Genomic DNA, 13,258 nt, shown 5'->3' with positions numbered 1-13,258 from the left:
TTCTGTTTACGTACTGGTGCTCTCTGTCACTGGGATTGTAAGTTCCTATTACTGATGTATGGTCTCAGTTACTGTGCTGAATTATTGAAGGTACTAGATATATTTTTCATGCAGTACTTACTGGTACTCTAATGTCACTGGGATTGTACGTCCTATTACTGATGTATGACTGTCAGTTATTGTGCTACTTATTGGGTACTAGAGCTATTTTCTGTTACTGTACTGGTGCTCTCTATCACTGGGCTTGTAGTTCCTATTACTGATGTATGGCTCTCAGTTACTGTGCTAATTATTGGGGTACTAGAGATATTTTCTGTTACTGTACTGGTGCTCTCTGTCACTGGGATTGTAGTTCCTATTACTGATGTATGGCTCTCAGTTACTGTGCTACTTATTGGGGTACTAGAGATATTTTCTTTTACTATACTGTTGCTCACTGTCACTGGGATTGTAGTTCCTATTACTGATGTACGGCTTTCGGTTACTCTGCTACTTATTGGGATACTAGAGATATTTTCTGTTACTGTGCTGGTGCTCTCTGTCACTGGGATTGTAGTTCCTGTTACTGATGTATGGCTCTCAGTTACTGTGCTACTTATTGGGCTACTAGAGATATTTTCTTTTACTGCAGTGGTGCTCTCTGTCACTGGGATTGTAGTTCCTGTTACTGATGTATGGCTCTCAGTTACTGTGCTACTTATTGGGCTACTAGAGATATTTTCTTTTACTGCAGTGGTGCTCTCTGTCACTGGGATTGTAGTTCCTATCACTGATGTATAGCTCTCAGTTGTTGTGCTACTTATTGGGCTACTAGAGATATTTTCTTGTATGGTACTGGTGCTCACTGTCACTGGGATTGTAGTTCCTATTACTGAGGTATTGCTCTCAGTTACTGTGCTACTTATTGGGGTACTAGAGCTATTTTCTGTTACTGTACTGGTGCTCTCTGTCACTGGGATTGTAGTTCCTGTTACTGATGTATGGCTCTCAGTTACTGTGCTAATTATTGGGGTACTAGAGATATTTTCTATTACTGGACTGGTGCTCTCTGTCACTGGGATTGTAGTTCCTGTTACTGATGTATGGCTCTCAGTCATTGTTCTTCTTATTGGGGTACTAGAGATATTTTGTTTTACTGCAGTGGTGCTCTCTGTCACTGGGATTGTAGTTCCTATTACTGATGTATGGCTCTCAGTTACTGTGCTACTTATTGGGGTATTAGAGATATTTTCTTTTACTGTATGTGTGCTCACTGTCACTGGGATTGTAGTTCCTATTACTGATGTATGGCTCTCAGTTACTGTGCTACTTATTGGGGTACTAGAGATATTTTCTGTTACTGTACTGTTGCTCTCTGTCACTGGGATTGTAGTTCCTATTACTGATGTATAGCTCTCAGTTACTGTGCTACTTATTGGGGTACTAGACATATTTTCTGTTACTGTACTGGTGCTCACTGTCACTGTGGTTGTAGTTCCTATTACTGATGTATTGCTCTCAGTTACTGTGCTACTTATTGGGGTACTAGAAATATTTTCTTTTACTGCAGTGGTGCTCTCTGTCACTGGGATTGTAGTTCCTATTACTGATGTATGTCTCTTAGTTACTGTGCTACTTATTGGGGTACTAGAGATATTTTCTTTTACTCTACTGGTGCTCTCTGTCACTGGGGATGTAGTTCCAATTCCTGAGGTCTTGCTCTCCATTACTGTGCTACTTATTGGGGTACTAGAGATATTTTCTTTTATGGTACTGGTGCTCACTGTCACTGGGGTTGTAGTTTCTATTACTGAGGTATGGCTCTCTGTTACTGTGCTACTTATGGGGGTACTAGATATATTTTCTATTACTGTACTGATTCTCTCTGTCACTGGGATTGTAGTTCGTATTACTGATGTATGGCTCTCAGTTATTTTGCTACTTATTGGGGTACTAGAGCTATATTCTGTTACTGTACTGGTGCTCTCTGTCACTGGGATTGTAGTTCCTATTACTGATGTATGGCTCTCAGTTTTGGGCTACTTATTATGGTACTAGAGATATTTTCTGTTACTGTACTGGTGCTCTCTGTCACTGGGATTGTACTTCCTATTACTGATGTATGGCTCTCAGTTACTGTGCTACTTATTGGGGTACTAGAGATATTTTCTGTTACTGTACTGTTGCTCTCTGTCACTGGGATTGTAGTTCCTATTACTGATGTATAGCTCTCAGTTACTGTGCTACTTATTGGGGTACTAGACATATTTTCTGTTACTGTACTGGTGCTCACTGTCACTGTGGTTGTAGTTCCTATTACTGATGTATTGCTCTCAGTTACTGTGCTACTTATTGGGGTACTAGAAATATTTTCTTTTACTGCAGTGGTGCTCTCTGTCACTGGGATTGTAGTTCCTATTACTGATGTATGTCTCTTAGTTACTGTGCTACTTATTGGGGTACTAGAGATATTTTCTTTTACTCTACTGGTGCTCTCTGTCACTGGGGATGTAGTTCCAATTCCTGAGGTCTTGCTCTCCATTACTGTGCTACTTATTGGGGTACTAGAGATATTTTCTTTTATGGTACTGGTGCTCACTGTCACTGGGGTTGTAGTTTCTATTACTGAGGTATCGCTCTCAGTTACTGTTCTAATTATTGGGGTACTAGAGATATTTTCTGTTACTGTACTGGTACTCTCTGTCACTGGGATTGTACTTCCTATTACTGATGTATGACTGTCAGTTATTGTGCTACTTATTGGGGTACTAGAACTATTTTCTGTTACTGTACTGGTGCTCTCTGTCACTGGAATTGTAGTTCCTGTTACTGATGTATGGCTCTCTGTTACTGTGCTACTTATTGGGGTACTAGAGCTATTTTCTGTTACTGTACTGGTGCTCTCTATCACTGGGCTTGAAGTTCCTATTACTGATGTATGGCTCTCAGTTACTGTTCTAATTATTGGGGTACTAGAGATATTTTCTGTTACTGTACTGGTACTCTCTGTCACTGGGATTGTACTTCCTATTACTGATGTATGACTGTCAGTTATTGTGCTACTTATTGGGGTACTAGAGCTATTTTCTGTTACTGTACTGGTGCTCTCTGTCACTGGGATTGTACTTCCTATTACTGATGTATGGCTCTCAGTTACTGTGCTACTTATTGGGGTACTAGAGCTATTTTCTGTTACTGTACTGGTGCTCTCTGTCACTGGGATTGTAGTTCCTATTACTGATGTATAGCTCTCAGTTACTGTGCTACTTATTGGGGTACTAGACATATTTTCTGTTACTGTACTGGTGCTCACTGTCACTGTGGTTGTAGTTCCTATTACTGATGTATTGCTCTCAGTTACTGTGCTACTTATTGGGGTACTAGAAATATTTTCTTTTACTGCAGTGGTGCTCTCTGTCACTGGGATTGTAGTTCCTATTACTGATGTATGTCTCTTAGTTACTGTGCTACTTATTGGGGTACTAGAGATATTTTCTTTTACTCTACTGGTGCTCTCTGTCACTGGGGATGTAGTTCCAATTCCTGAGGTCTTGCTCTCCATTACTGTGCTACTTATTGGGGTACTAGAGATATTTTCTTTTATGGTACTGGTGCTCACTGTCACTGGGGTTGTAGTTTCTATTACTGATGTATGGCTCTCAGTTTTTGGGCTACTTATTATGGTACTAGAGATATTTTCTGTTACTGTACTGGTGCTCTCTGTCACTGGGATTGTAGTTCCTGTTACTGATGTATGGCTCTCAGTTACTGTGCTAATTATTGGGGTACTAGAGATATTTTCTATTACTGGACTGGTGCTCTCTGTCACTGGGATTGTAGTTCCTGTTACTGATGTATGGCTCTCAGTCATTGTTCTTCTTATTGGGGTACTAGAGATATTTTGTTTTACTGCAGTGGTGCTCTCTGTCACTGGGATTGTAGTTCCTATTACTGATGTATGGCTCTCAGTTACTGTGCTACTTATTGGGGTATTAGAGATATTTTCTTTTACTGTATGTGTGCTCACTGTCACTGGGATTGTAGTTCCTATTACTGATGTATGGCTCTCAATTATTGTGCTACTTATTGTGGTACTAGAGATATTTTCTGTTACTTTACTGGTGCTCTCTGTCACTGGGATTGTAGTTCCTATTACTGATGTATGGCTCTCAGTTACTGTGCTACTTATTGGGGTATTAGAGATATTTTCTTTTACTGTATGTGTGCTCACTGTCACTGGGATTGTAGTTCCTATTACTGATGTATGTCTCTTAATTATTGTGATACTTATTGGGGTACTAGAGATATTTTCTATTACTGGACTGGTGCTCTCTGTCACTGGGATTGTAGTTCCTGTTACTGATGTATGGCTCTCAGTCATTGTTCTTCTTATTGGGGTACTAGAGATATTTTGTTTTACTGCAGTGGTGCTCTCTGTCACTGGGATTGTAGTTCCTATTACTGATGTATGGCTCTCAGTTACTGTGCTACTTATTGAGGTACTAGAGATATTTTCTTTTACTGCAGTGGTGCTCTCTGTCACTGGGATTGTAGTTCCTATAACTGATGTATAGCTCTCAGTTACTGTGCTGCTTACCGGGCTACTAGAGATATTTTCTTTTACTGTACTGGTGCTTTCTGTCACTGGGATTGTAGTTCCTATTACTGATGTATGGCTCTCAGTTACTGTGCTACTTATGGGGGTACTAGATATATTTTCTATTACTGTACTGATTCTCTCTGTCACTGGGATTGTAGTTCGTATTACTGATGTATGGCTCTCAGTTATTTTGCTACTTATTGGGGTACTAGAGCTATATTCTGTTACTGTACTGGTGCTCTCTGTCACTGGGATTGTAGTTCCTATTACTGATGTATGGCTCTCAGTTTTTGGGCTACTTATTATGGTACTAGAGATATTTTCTGTTACTGTACTGGTGCTCTCTGTCACTGGGATTGTACTTCCTATTACTGATGTATGGCTCTCAGTTACTGTGCTACTTATTGGGGTACTAGAGATATTTTCTGTTACTGTACTGTTGCTCTCTGTCACTGGGATTGTAGTTCCTATTACTGATGTATAGCTCTCAGTTACTGTGCTACTTATTGGGGTACTAGACATATTTTCTGTTACTGTACTGGTGCTCTCTGTCACTGGGATTGTAGTTTCTGTTACTGATGTATGGCTCTCAGTTACTGTGCTACTTATTGTGGTACTAGAAATATTTTCTTTTACTGCAGTGGTGCTCTCTGTCACTGGGATTGTAGTTCCTATTACTGATGTATGGCTCTCAGTTATTGTGCTTCTTATTGGGCTTCTAGAGATATTTTCTTTTATGGTACTTGTGCTCACTGTCACTGTGGTTGTAGTTCCTATTACTGAGGTATTGCTCTCAGTTATTGTGCTACTTATTGGGGTACTAGAGCTATTTTCTGTTACTGTACTGGTGCTCTCTGTCACTGGGATTCTACTTCCTATTACTGATGTATGGCTCTCAGTTACTGTGCTACTTATTGGGGTACTAGAGATATTTTCTGTTACTGTACTGTTTCTCTCTGTCACTGGGATTGTAGTTCCTATTACTGATGTATAGCTCTCAGTTGTTGTGCTACTTATTGGGCTACTAGAGATATTTTCTTTTATGGTACTGGTGCTCACTGACACTGGGGTTGTAGTTCCTATTACTGAGGTATTGCTTTCAGTTATTGTGCTACTTATTGGGGTACTAGAGCTATTTACTGTTACTGTACTGGTGCTCTCTGTCACTGGGATTCTACTTCCTATTACTGATGTATAGCTCTCAGTTACTGTGCTACGTATTGGGGTACTAGATATATTTTCTGTTACTGTACAGTTGTTCTCTGCCACTGGGATTGTAGTTCCTATTACTGAGGTATTGCTCTCAGTTATTGTGCTACTTATTGGGGTACTCGAGCTGTTTTCTGTTACTGTATTCATGCTCTCTGTCACTGGGCTTGTAGTTCCTATTACTGATGTATGGCTTTTGTTTACTGTGCTACCTATTGGGGTACTAGAGATATTTTCTTTTACTGCAGTGGTGCTTTCTGTCATTGGGATTGTACTTCCTATTACTGATGTATGGCTCTCAGTTATTGTGCTACTTATTGAAGTACTAGTGCTATTTTCCATTGCAGTACTTGTGCTCACTGTCGCTGGGATTGTACTTCCTATTTCTGATGTATGTCTCTCAGTTACTGTGCTACTTATTGGGGTACTAGTGCTATTTTCCATTGCAGTACTTGTGCTCACTGTCACTGGGATTGTACTTCCTATTTCTGATGTGTGGCTCTCAGTTACTGTGCTACTTATTGGGGTACTAGAAATATTGTCTTTTACTGTATTTGTGCTCACTGTCACTGGGATTGTAGTTCCTATTACTGATGTATGGCTCTCAGTTACTGTGCTGCTTATTGGGCTACTAGAGATATTTTCTTTTACTATACTGGTTCTCTCTGTCACTGGGCTTGCAGTTCCTATTAAATTTGTATGACTTTGAGTTATTTTGCTACTTATTGGGGTACTAGAGATACTTTCTTTTACTGCAGTGGTGCTCTCTGTCACTGGGATTGTAGTTCCTATTACTGAGGTATCACTCTCAGTTATTGTGCTACTTATTGGGGTACTAGAGATATTTTCTGTTATTGTACTGGTGCTCTTTGTCATTGGGATTGTGCTACTTTTTGGGGTACTAGAGATATTTTCTGTTATTGTACTGGTGCTCTTTGTCATTGGGATTGTACCTCCTATTACTGATGTGCTGTTCTCAATTACTATATTACTTACAAGGGCACCTGAGCTGTTCTTCACTTCACTACTGGTGCTTTTTCTCAGTGGAATTGTACTTCGTATATCTGATATGTTCTTCTCAGTTACTGTGTTTCTCACAGGGATACCAGATTTGGTATCTGAGGTAATACTGGTGCTCTCTGACAGTAAAACTGTGCTTCTTATTACTGATGTTCTGGTCTCTTTTACTATGTCACTGAGAGTGGTACTAGAGCTGGTTAGTGATGCAGTAATTATGCCCTCTATAGCTGGGTTTGTACTTCCTGTTTCTGCCTTATTACTTTCTGTTACTGTTTTATTATCTCTGGTAACAGAGCTGGTATCTTCTGAAGTAGTGATGTCCTTCAGTGTTTCGTTGTTTTCTTCTCTTGCTGTGGCTTGCTCAGGTGTCGTCATGCTGATTGTGTTTTCTGCATAGAATGAAGTTGAAAGAAAAGAAAAAAGGATTTCTGATTTATGCAGTTATATAATGTGAACTTTTCTATTTTTATTTTAGGTAAGTGCAATATTAGTAATATTGACCAACTCTGGTTTTCTTCAAAGTTAGTGTTTATTGTGCTTGTACTATTGGATATGGAGAGCTGAATTTTCAAAGATTTTTTTTACTCATACAACAGTGTTTAATAGAGATGTGAATCGTGTGATCGATCGTCTTAACGATCGATTTCGGCTGGGAGGGGGAGGGAATCGGATCGTCGCAGTTTGGGTTTTTTAAATATCGTGTAAATTGTGTAAATCGTGTAAATTGAAAACCGGCACACTAAAACATCCCTAAAACCCACCCCGACCCTTTAAAATAAATCCCCCACCCTCCCGAACCCCCCAAAATGCCTTAAATTACCTGGGGTTCAGTGGGGGGGGGGGGGGGAGGGGAAGGGGGAGGGCGGGAAAACCGGCACACTAAAACAACCCTAAAACCCACCCCAACCCTTTAAAATAAATCCCCCACCCTCCCGAACCCCCCCAAAATGCCTTAAATTACCTGGGGTCCAGAGGAAGGGTCCCGGTGTGATCTTTTACTCTCGGACCTCCGTGCATTGTAGAAATGGCGCCGGCGCTACCTTTGCCCTGTCATATGACAGGGCAAAGGTAGCGCCGGCGCCATTTTGTTTTTTTGTCCCCCGATGGCAGGAGCGTAGGAGATCGCTCCCGGACCCCTGCTGGACCCCCAGGGACTTTTGGCCAGCTTGGGGGGGCCTCCTGACTCCCCCAAGACTTGTCAAAAGTCCAGCGGGGGTCCGGAACGACCTCCTGCAGTCGAATCGTGTTGCCGTACGGCCGGCGCCATTTTGCGCAAAATGGCGCCTGTCATATGACAGGTCAAAGGTAGCGCCGGCACCATTTCTACAACGCACGGAGGTCCGAGAGTAAAAGATCACACCGGGACCCTTCCTCTGGACCCCAGGTAATTTAAGGCATTTTGGGGAGGTTCGGGAGGGTGGGGGATTTATTTTAAAGGGTCGGGGTGGGTTTTAGGGTTGTTTTAGTGTGCCGGTTTTCCCGCCCTCCCCCTTCCCCTCCCCCTTCCCCCGATTTACGATTTTTTGACGATAAATCGGGGGAATTGTTATTGTATCGCGGCTCTAATGATTTTTGACGATTTAAAATATATCGGACGATATTTTAAATCGTCAAAAAACGATTCACATCCCTAGTGTTTAATGGCTGTAAATGGCTGTTGGAAATTCTCAAGTTCTCCATGTGCATAAGCGTTTCACTTGCAACCTGGTCGGTGCATATCTTTCCAGTGGCTTAGGACTATTTTATTAATTTGGACTTTTCAGAGGGTGGGAGTCTGGGGGCATCGCCGTATGGACTCATTTTTCTATTTTTTGACTTTTGGGGATTTGAGGCCACATTAACTGGTATCCCCAGATTGAGTCGGCAGTCAGCACTGACCCCTGCTCTACTTCCCTATTTTGGCACGCAGCATTTTGTTTTCTGACAGCTTTTTAAATGTGACTCAGGAGCCTCGGGACCCACGTTAATGTCCCTGGCCTCCTGCCTCACATTTACTGCTTTTCAAATAGGTGTAGGTATTTTATCATGGTTGACCACCTTCTCGGTTGGCCGTGCACCAAATATTTGCACCAAATTGCCTATTAATGACATTCTTTGCATACATTTGCATTATTCATGCATGCAAATCACATCCAAAGAAGGTCATTGTAATAGGAAAGGGAACTTGGGCTGAGAGATGCAAAATATTGCGTATATCTTGTGATATTACCACGATAGGGCTCTATTGCGTGATGTATGTTGTTTAATGCACGTTAGAGCACTACCACAACTTGATGCATCTCCCAGTAAGTTAGCCGTATAGGTAGTGCCACTGAGTTATGCCCATTAACCACCCACTGACTATACAGCTAAGTATTTAGCTGGATAAGTGACTTATCTGGCTAAGTGGTATAGCTGGATATTCAGTAGTAGGCACTTAGCTGGATAAGTCTGATATATCCGGACAAGTAGCATTTAAATATCTATCCTAAAATGATACAACATGAATTTTTTTGTGCTGCAAACTCCTAGTGATCATACCTGATGATTTCAAGGTGGGCAAAGAGGTGAATAAGGCAATAGAAAAAGCAAGAAAGATGCATGAGTGCATAGGATGAGGAATAGTGAACAGTAGAAAGGAGGTGATATTGCTCTTGTATAAATCTCTGGTGAGATCTCACTTGGATTACTGTGTACAGTTCTGGAGAGCACATCTTCAAAAGGATATAAACTTATTGCAATTGGACCGTAGTGTGCCTATTAAAATGGTCAGTAGCCTTCTTTATAAAGCATATGGGGATAGACTTAAAGATCTAAACATGTACTTCCTGGAGGAAAGGCAAGATAGAGAAGATGTGATAGAGACATTTAAATACCTCTATCAAATTTTCAGCCAAAAAGTGGTTCTGGAATGAGGGGTCATGGGATGTGTGTGAAAGGAAGTAGACTCAGGAATAATCTAAGGAAATATTTCTTTACAGAAAGGATGCTGGATGCATGAAACAACATCCCAGTTTAGGCTGTGGAGACAAAAACAGTATCTGAATTCAAGAAAGCAAGCACAGGGGATTTCTGAGAGAGTGGTAGGGATTATAAAGCTGCACAGTTGTGTGGTTGGACAGACTAAATAGGTCTTATGGTCTTTTACTGCTGTCATCCTTCTATGTGAATGACTCTACACTGCCTGTCTTCTGCAAATAAGCAGGTTGTGAATACAAACAGAAATACAAATACAACGCATACTTTATATTGTCTGTATGTGATGCCAGAAGTCTGAATAGTAAGATTGGAGATTTATTCAAAACCAGCTGGTTATCTAAGTTAGCGAGATATACATATTCAGCTAATTTAGATGGGATATTCAGTAGAACTGCTATGCTGCTGATTATCCCGGTAGAAATCGCTACTTAGAGGGGTAAGTCATATTCATCTAAGTTTAGACCTGCTATTGAGCAGATCTAACTTATCCAGATAAGTTATGCGTCTAAAGCTGAACATCATTACTTAGCTGTACAACTTATCCGGCTAAGCAGAGCCGCTCTGATCCACCCACTGCCTGCCCACAATTTATACGGCTATTGCGCTAGCCAGATAAGTGACTAGAGATGTGAATCGTGTCCTCAATCGTCTTAACGATCGATTTCGGCTGGGAGGGGGAGGGAATCGTATTGTTGCCATTTGGGTGTGTAAAGTATCGTGAAAATCGTTAAAATCGTGAGCCGGCACACTAAAACCCCCTAAAACCCACCCCCGACCCTTTAAATTAAATCCCCCACCCTCCCGAACCCCCCCCCCCCCAAAATGCCTTAAATTACCTGGGGGTCCAGCGGCACACTAAAACACGGCACACTAAAACCCCCTAAAACCCACCCCGACCCTTTAAATTAAATCCCCCACCCTCCCGAACCCCCCCCCCCCCCATGCCTTAAATTACCTGGGGGTCCGTAGCGGCGGTCCGTAGCTTAAATTACCTCCGTAGCCTTAAATTACCTCTGTAGCGGCGGTCTGTAGCTAAATCGGGGGAAGGGGGAGAGCAGGAAAACCGGCACACTAAATCGTGTAGTCTTCAGCCGGCGCCATTTTGCAAAATGGCCGCCGCAAAATGGCGGCGGCCATAGACCAAAACGATTCGACGCAGGAGGTCGTTCCAGACCCCCGCTGGACTTTTGGCAAGTCTTGTGGGGGTCAGGAGGCCCCTCCAAGCTGGCCAAAAGTTCCTGGGGGTCCAGCGGGGGTCCGTGAGCGATCTCCTGCCGCGAATCGTTTTCTGTACGGAAAATGGCGCCGGCAGGAGATCGACTGCAGGAGGTCGTTCAGCGGGGGTCCGGAACCCTCGCTGAACGACCTCCTGCAGTCGATCTCCTGCCGGCGCCATTTTCCGTACGGACAATGGCGCCGGCCATACCGGAAGTTCAGCCCCTCACCATATCCCCCAAAACTACCCCCTTAGAACGTCATCAGAAAGGGCCCTCTTGCTTTTTAATTACAACAGAATTAATGGACTCTGGCTGTTTTTTATGATCTCACTGGACATACAATACAAAACCCCTAAAAATGCATCCCCTAAAACGTCATCAGAAATGTCCCTGTCGCTTTTTATTGATGACAGATCCGGAAGCATGCTTTTTTTTTTCTAGCCCCTCTGTTTTAAAAGTTACTAGCTGTGAAGTAGCAGGAAGCTGTCTCTTATTCTGTACACGGAGACAGGGAGAATCTCCCCCCTTCTCTTCTCACTTCACTGTAGATACACATGCCCCAACCACCCCTATCCTGGCAGAGTGAAATCTGAGCAGAGGATAATTAACAGCAGGGTGTTGGAAGTTGTGGGGCTTTATAAGTGAATAAAACAAGGATTTAGGTTTCTTTTTAAAAAACAGGCCTCTGTGTTTACAGTCACACAAAAGAGCCATGCACCAGCAGATCTTAAAGAAAAATTATTATGAGCCAGGTGCTCTAGATAGTTTTTCTGGTGTAAATCCTATTTTTCAGGCTGCTAAAACATGATCAAAAAACAAGTGAGTGATTGGCTTATGGATCAAGATGTCTATTTGCTACACAGAACCTACTAGCATACATTTTAAAAGAAACAAAAGGTGATGAGCTGCATTCAATGTAATTTGCATGGGCATGCCCAAACTTGCATGACCGGATGTAGAATAAGCACGTGATAGAGGTCACTTGAGAACATAATCTCCAGACAGAAGGGCTGTAGCTGTTCGTGAAAAGCTTTAGCTTTATGATCCTAAAAATAAAACAATGGATGTGCATGGGACACCTAAATGGCTGGAAATGGAAAGCAAGCAGAAGCCAAAACTAAAGAGGTGGCATAAGTGAAGAGGCCTTCTGAAAGATGTTGAAACAGAAGTTGATACACCAGTGCACAAATTTTACTCTTGCAGGAAGAGTCGCGCAGATGTAATGACAAGAGACAGAATTTCATGAACTTCCGTTGGGACAAAAGCTTTTTGATTTACAGGATCCAGCCTTTGTCAATGAAAATGCTATGATATCTGCAGATATAGAGCTGCACCAAGCCGCATTAGATGCTGAAGCAGATTATTTGCCAGAAAAGCTTGAGTGTAAGGTAAGAAAATCTCTTTCATGGTAATTAAGCATTTTAGGGGGGTTGGGAGCTATCTAAAATAGAGACCTTGTTTAGAAGAGGTTTTAATTTAATGTTTACATTACGTTTTATAGAAAAATGAAGGATCTTCACAAACAGCAGAATATGGGGACACCCCAGATATCAACATGACCTGTTTGTGCTGTTTTTGCCCAAACATCAAAGAACCACCCTACTCAGAAGGTAATAAAAAAAAAAAAATCAAACCTGAAGATGCGCACAATTTCAGCTGGTGGAGGTGTATAGGGTTTCCAAAACCTCCGCTGGTACATGGCCTTTTTTGAAAAATGACATTTAGATCAATCATAAGGGTGGCCATGTGCAGCATTCTTACAAAGTGTTTGGCTGGCATTCGCCATGATGACTGTGGTGGCTGTCTCATTCATCAACTGAGTCATAGTTGAGTTTACTGGACTGCCTCTGACACCCAGGAAAAATGAAAGACCATTTGTACCAGGTTGTGCCTAGAACGTGTTTTGAATCTTATTGTATTAGCAGCATATAAAAGAGGTGTATTAAGTCTAAACAATGATAATTTGAATCTGATCATGTATCTTATACATAGTGTGAAAAGTGCTCTAAATCCTGTAGAAAAACGAAACAGTATGCTTAGACGAACAGATGAGATTTTAGAGCTTTATTTAGAGCTTTTTTATACCGACTTTCTTGATACAAATCAAATCAACTCGGTTTACAGAGAACAAAGATCTTAACAATAACAATAACAATTAACATGAGACCGTAATTAGAAGATTATAAAGTTACAATAGAACAAGGGAATACAACTGAGAATTGAAAATGAAGAGGGGGATAATATGATAACTACTACTAAATACCGATAAGTGTGT

At 41.6% G+C, this 13,258-nt stretch overlaps 1 protein-coding gene across 1 annotated transcript in view; it reads right to left on the bottom strand.

Annotated features, from left to right (window-relative positions):
* The window catches only part of LOC115099608 (mucin-16-like), a 73,202-nt gene extending 66,019 nt beyond the window's left edge, over positions 1-7,183 (bottom strand). Inside the window, exons 1-2 of the mRNA XM_029617341.1 lie at positions 2,117-7,183; positions 224-2,018 (exon numbers count right to left, since the gene is read on the bottom strand). Coding sequence (XP_029473201.1) covers positions 224-2,018; positions 2,117-7,183 — 6,862 coding nt within the window. The remainder of the gene's footprint in view (positions 1-223; positions 2,019-2,116) is intronic.
* Between the last annotated feature and the right edge of the window lie 6,075 nt (positions 7,184-13,258).

Source organism: Rhinatrema bivittatum, chromosome 9 (genome assembly GCF_901001135.1).
Source record: "Rhinatrema bivittatum chromosome 9, aRhiBiv1.1, whole genome shotgun sequence".
NCBI classification, from domain to species: Eukaryota; Metazoa; Chordata; class Amphibia; order Gymnophiona; family Rhinatrematidae; genus Rhinatrema; species Rhinatrema bivittatum.
This window is presented reverse-complemented; position numbering and strand designations above follow the sequence as displayed.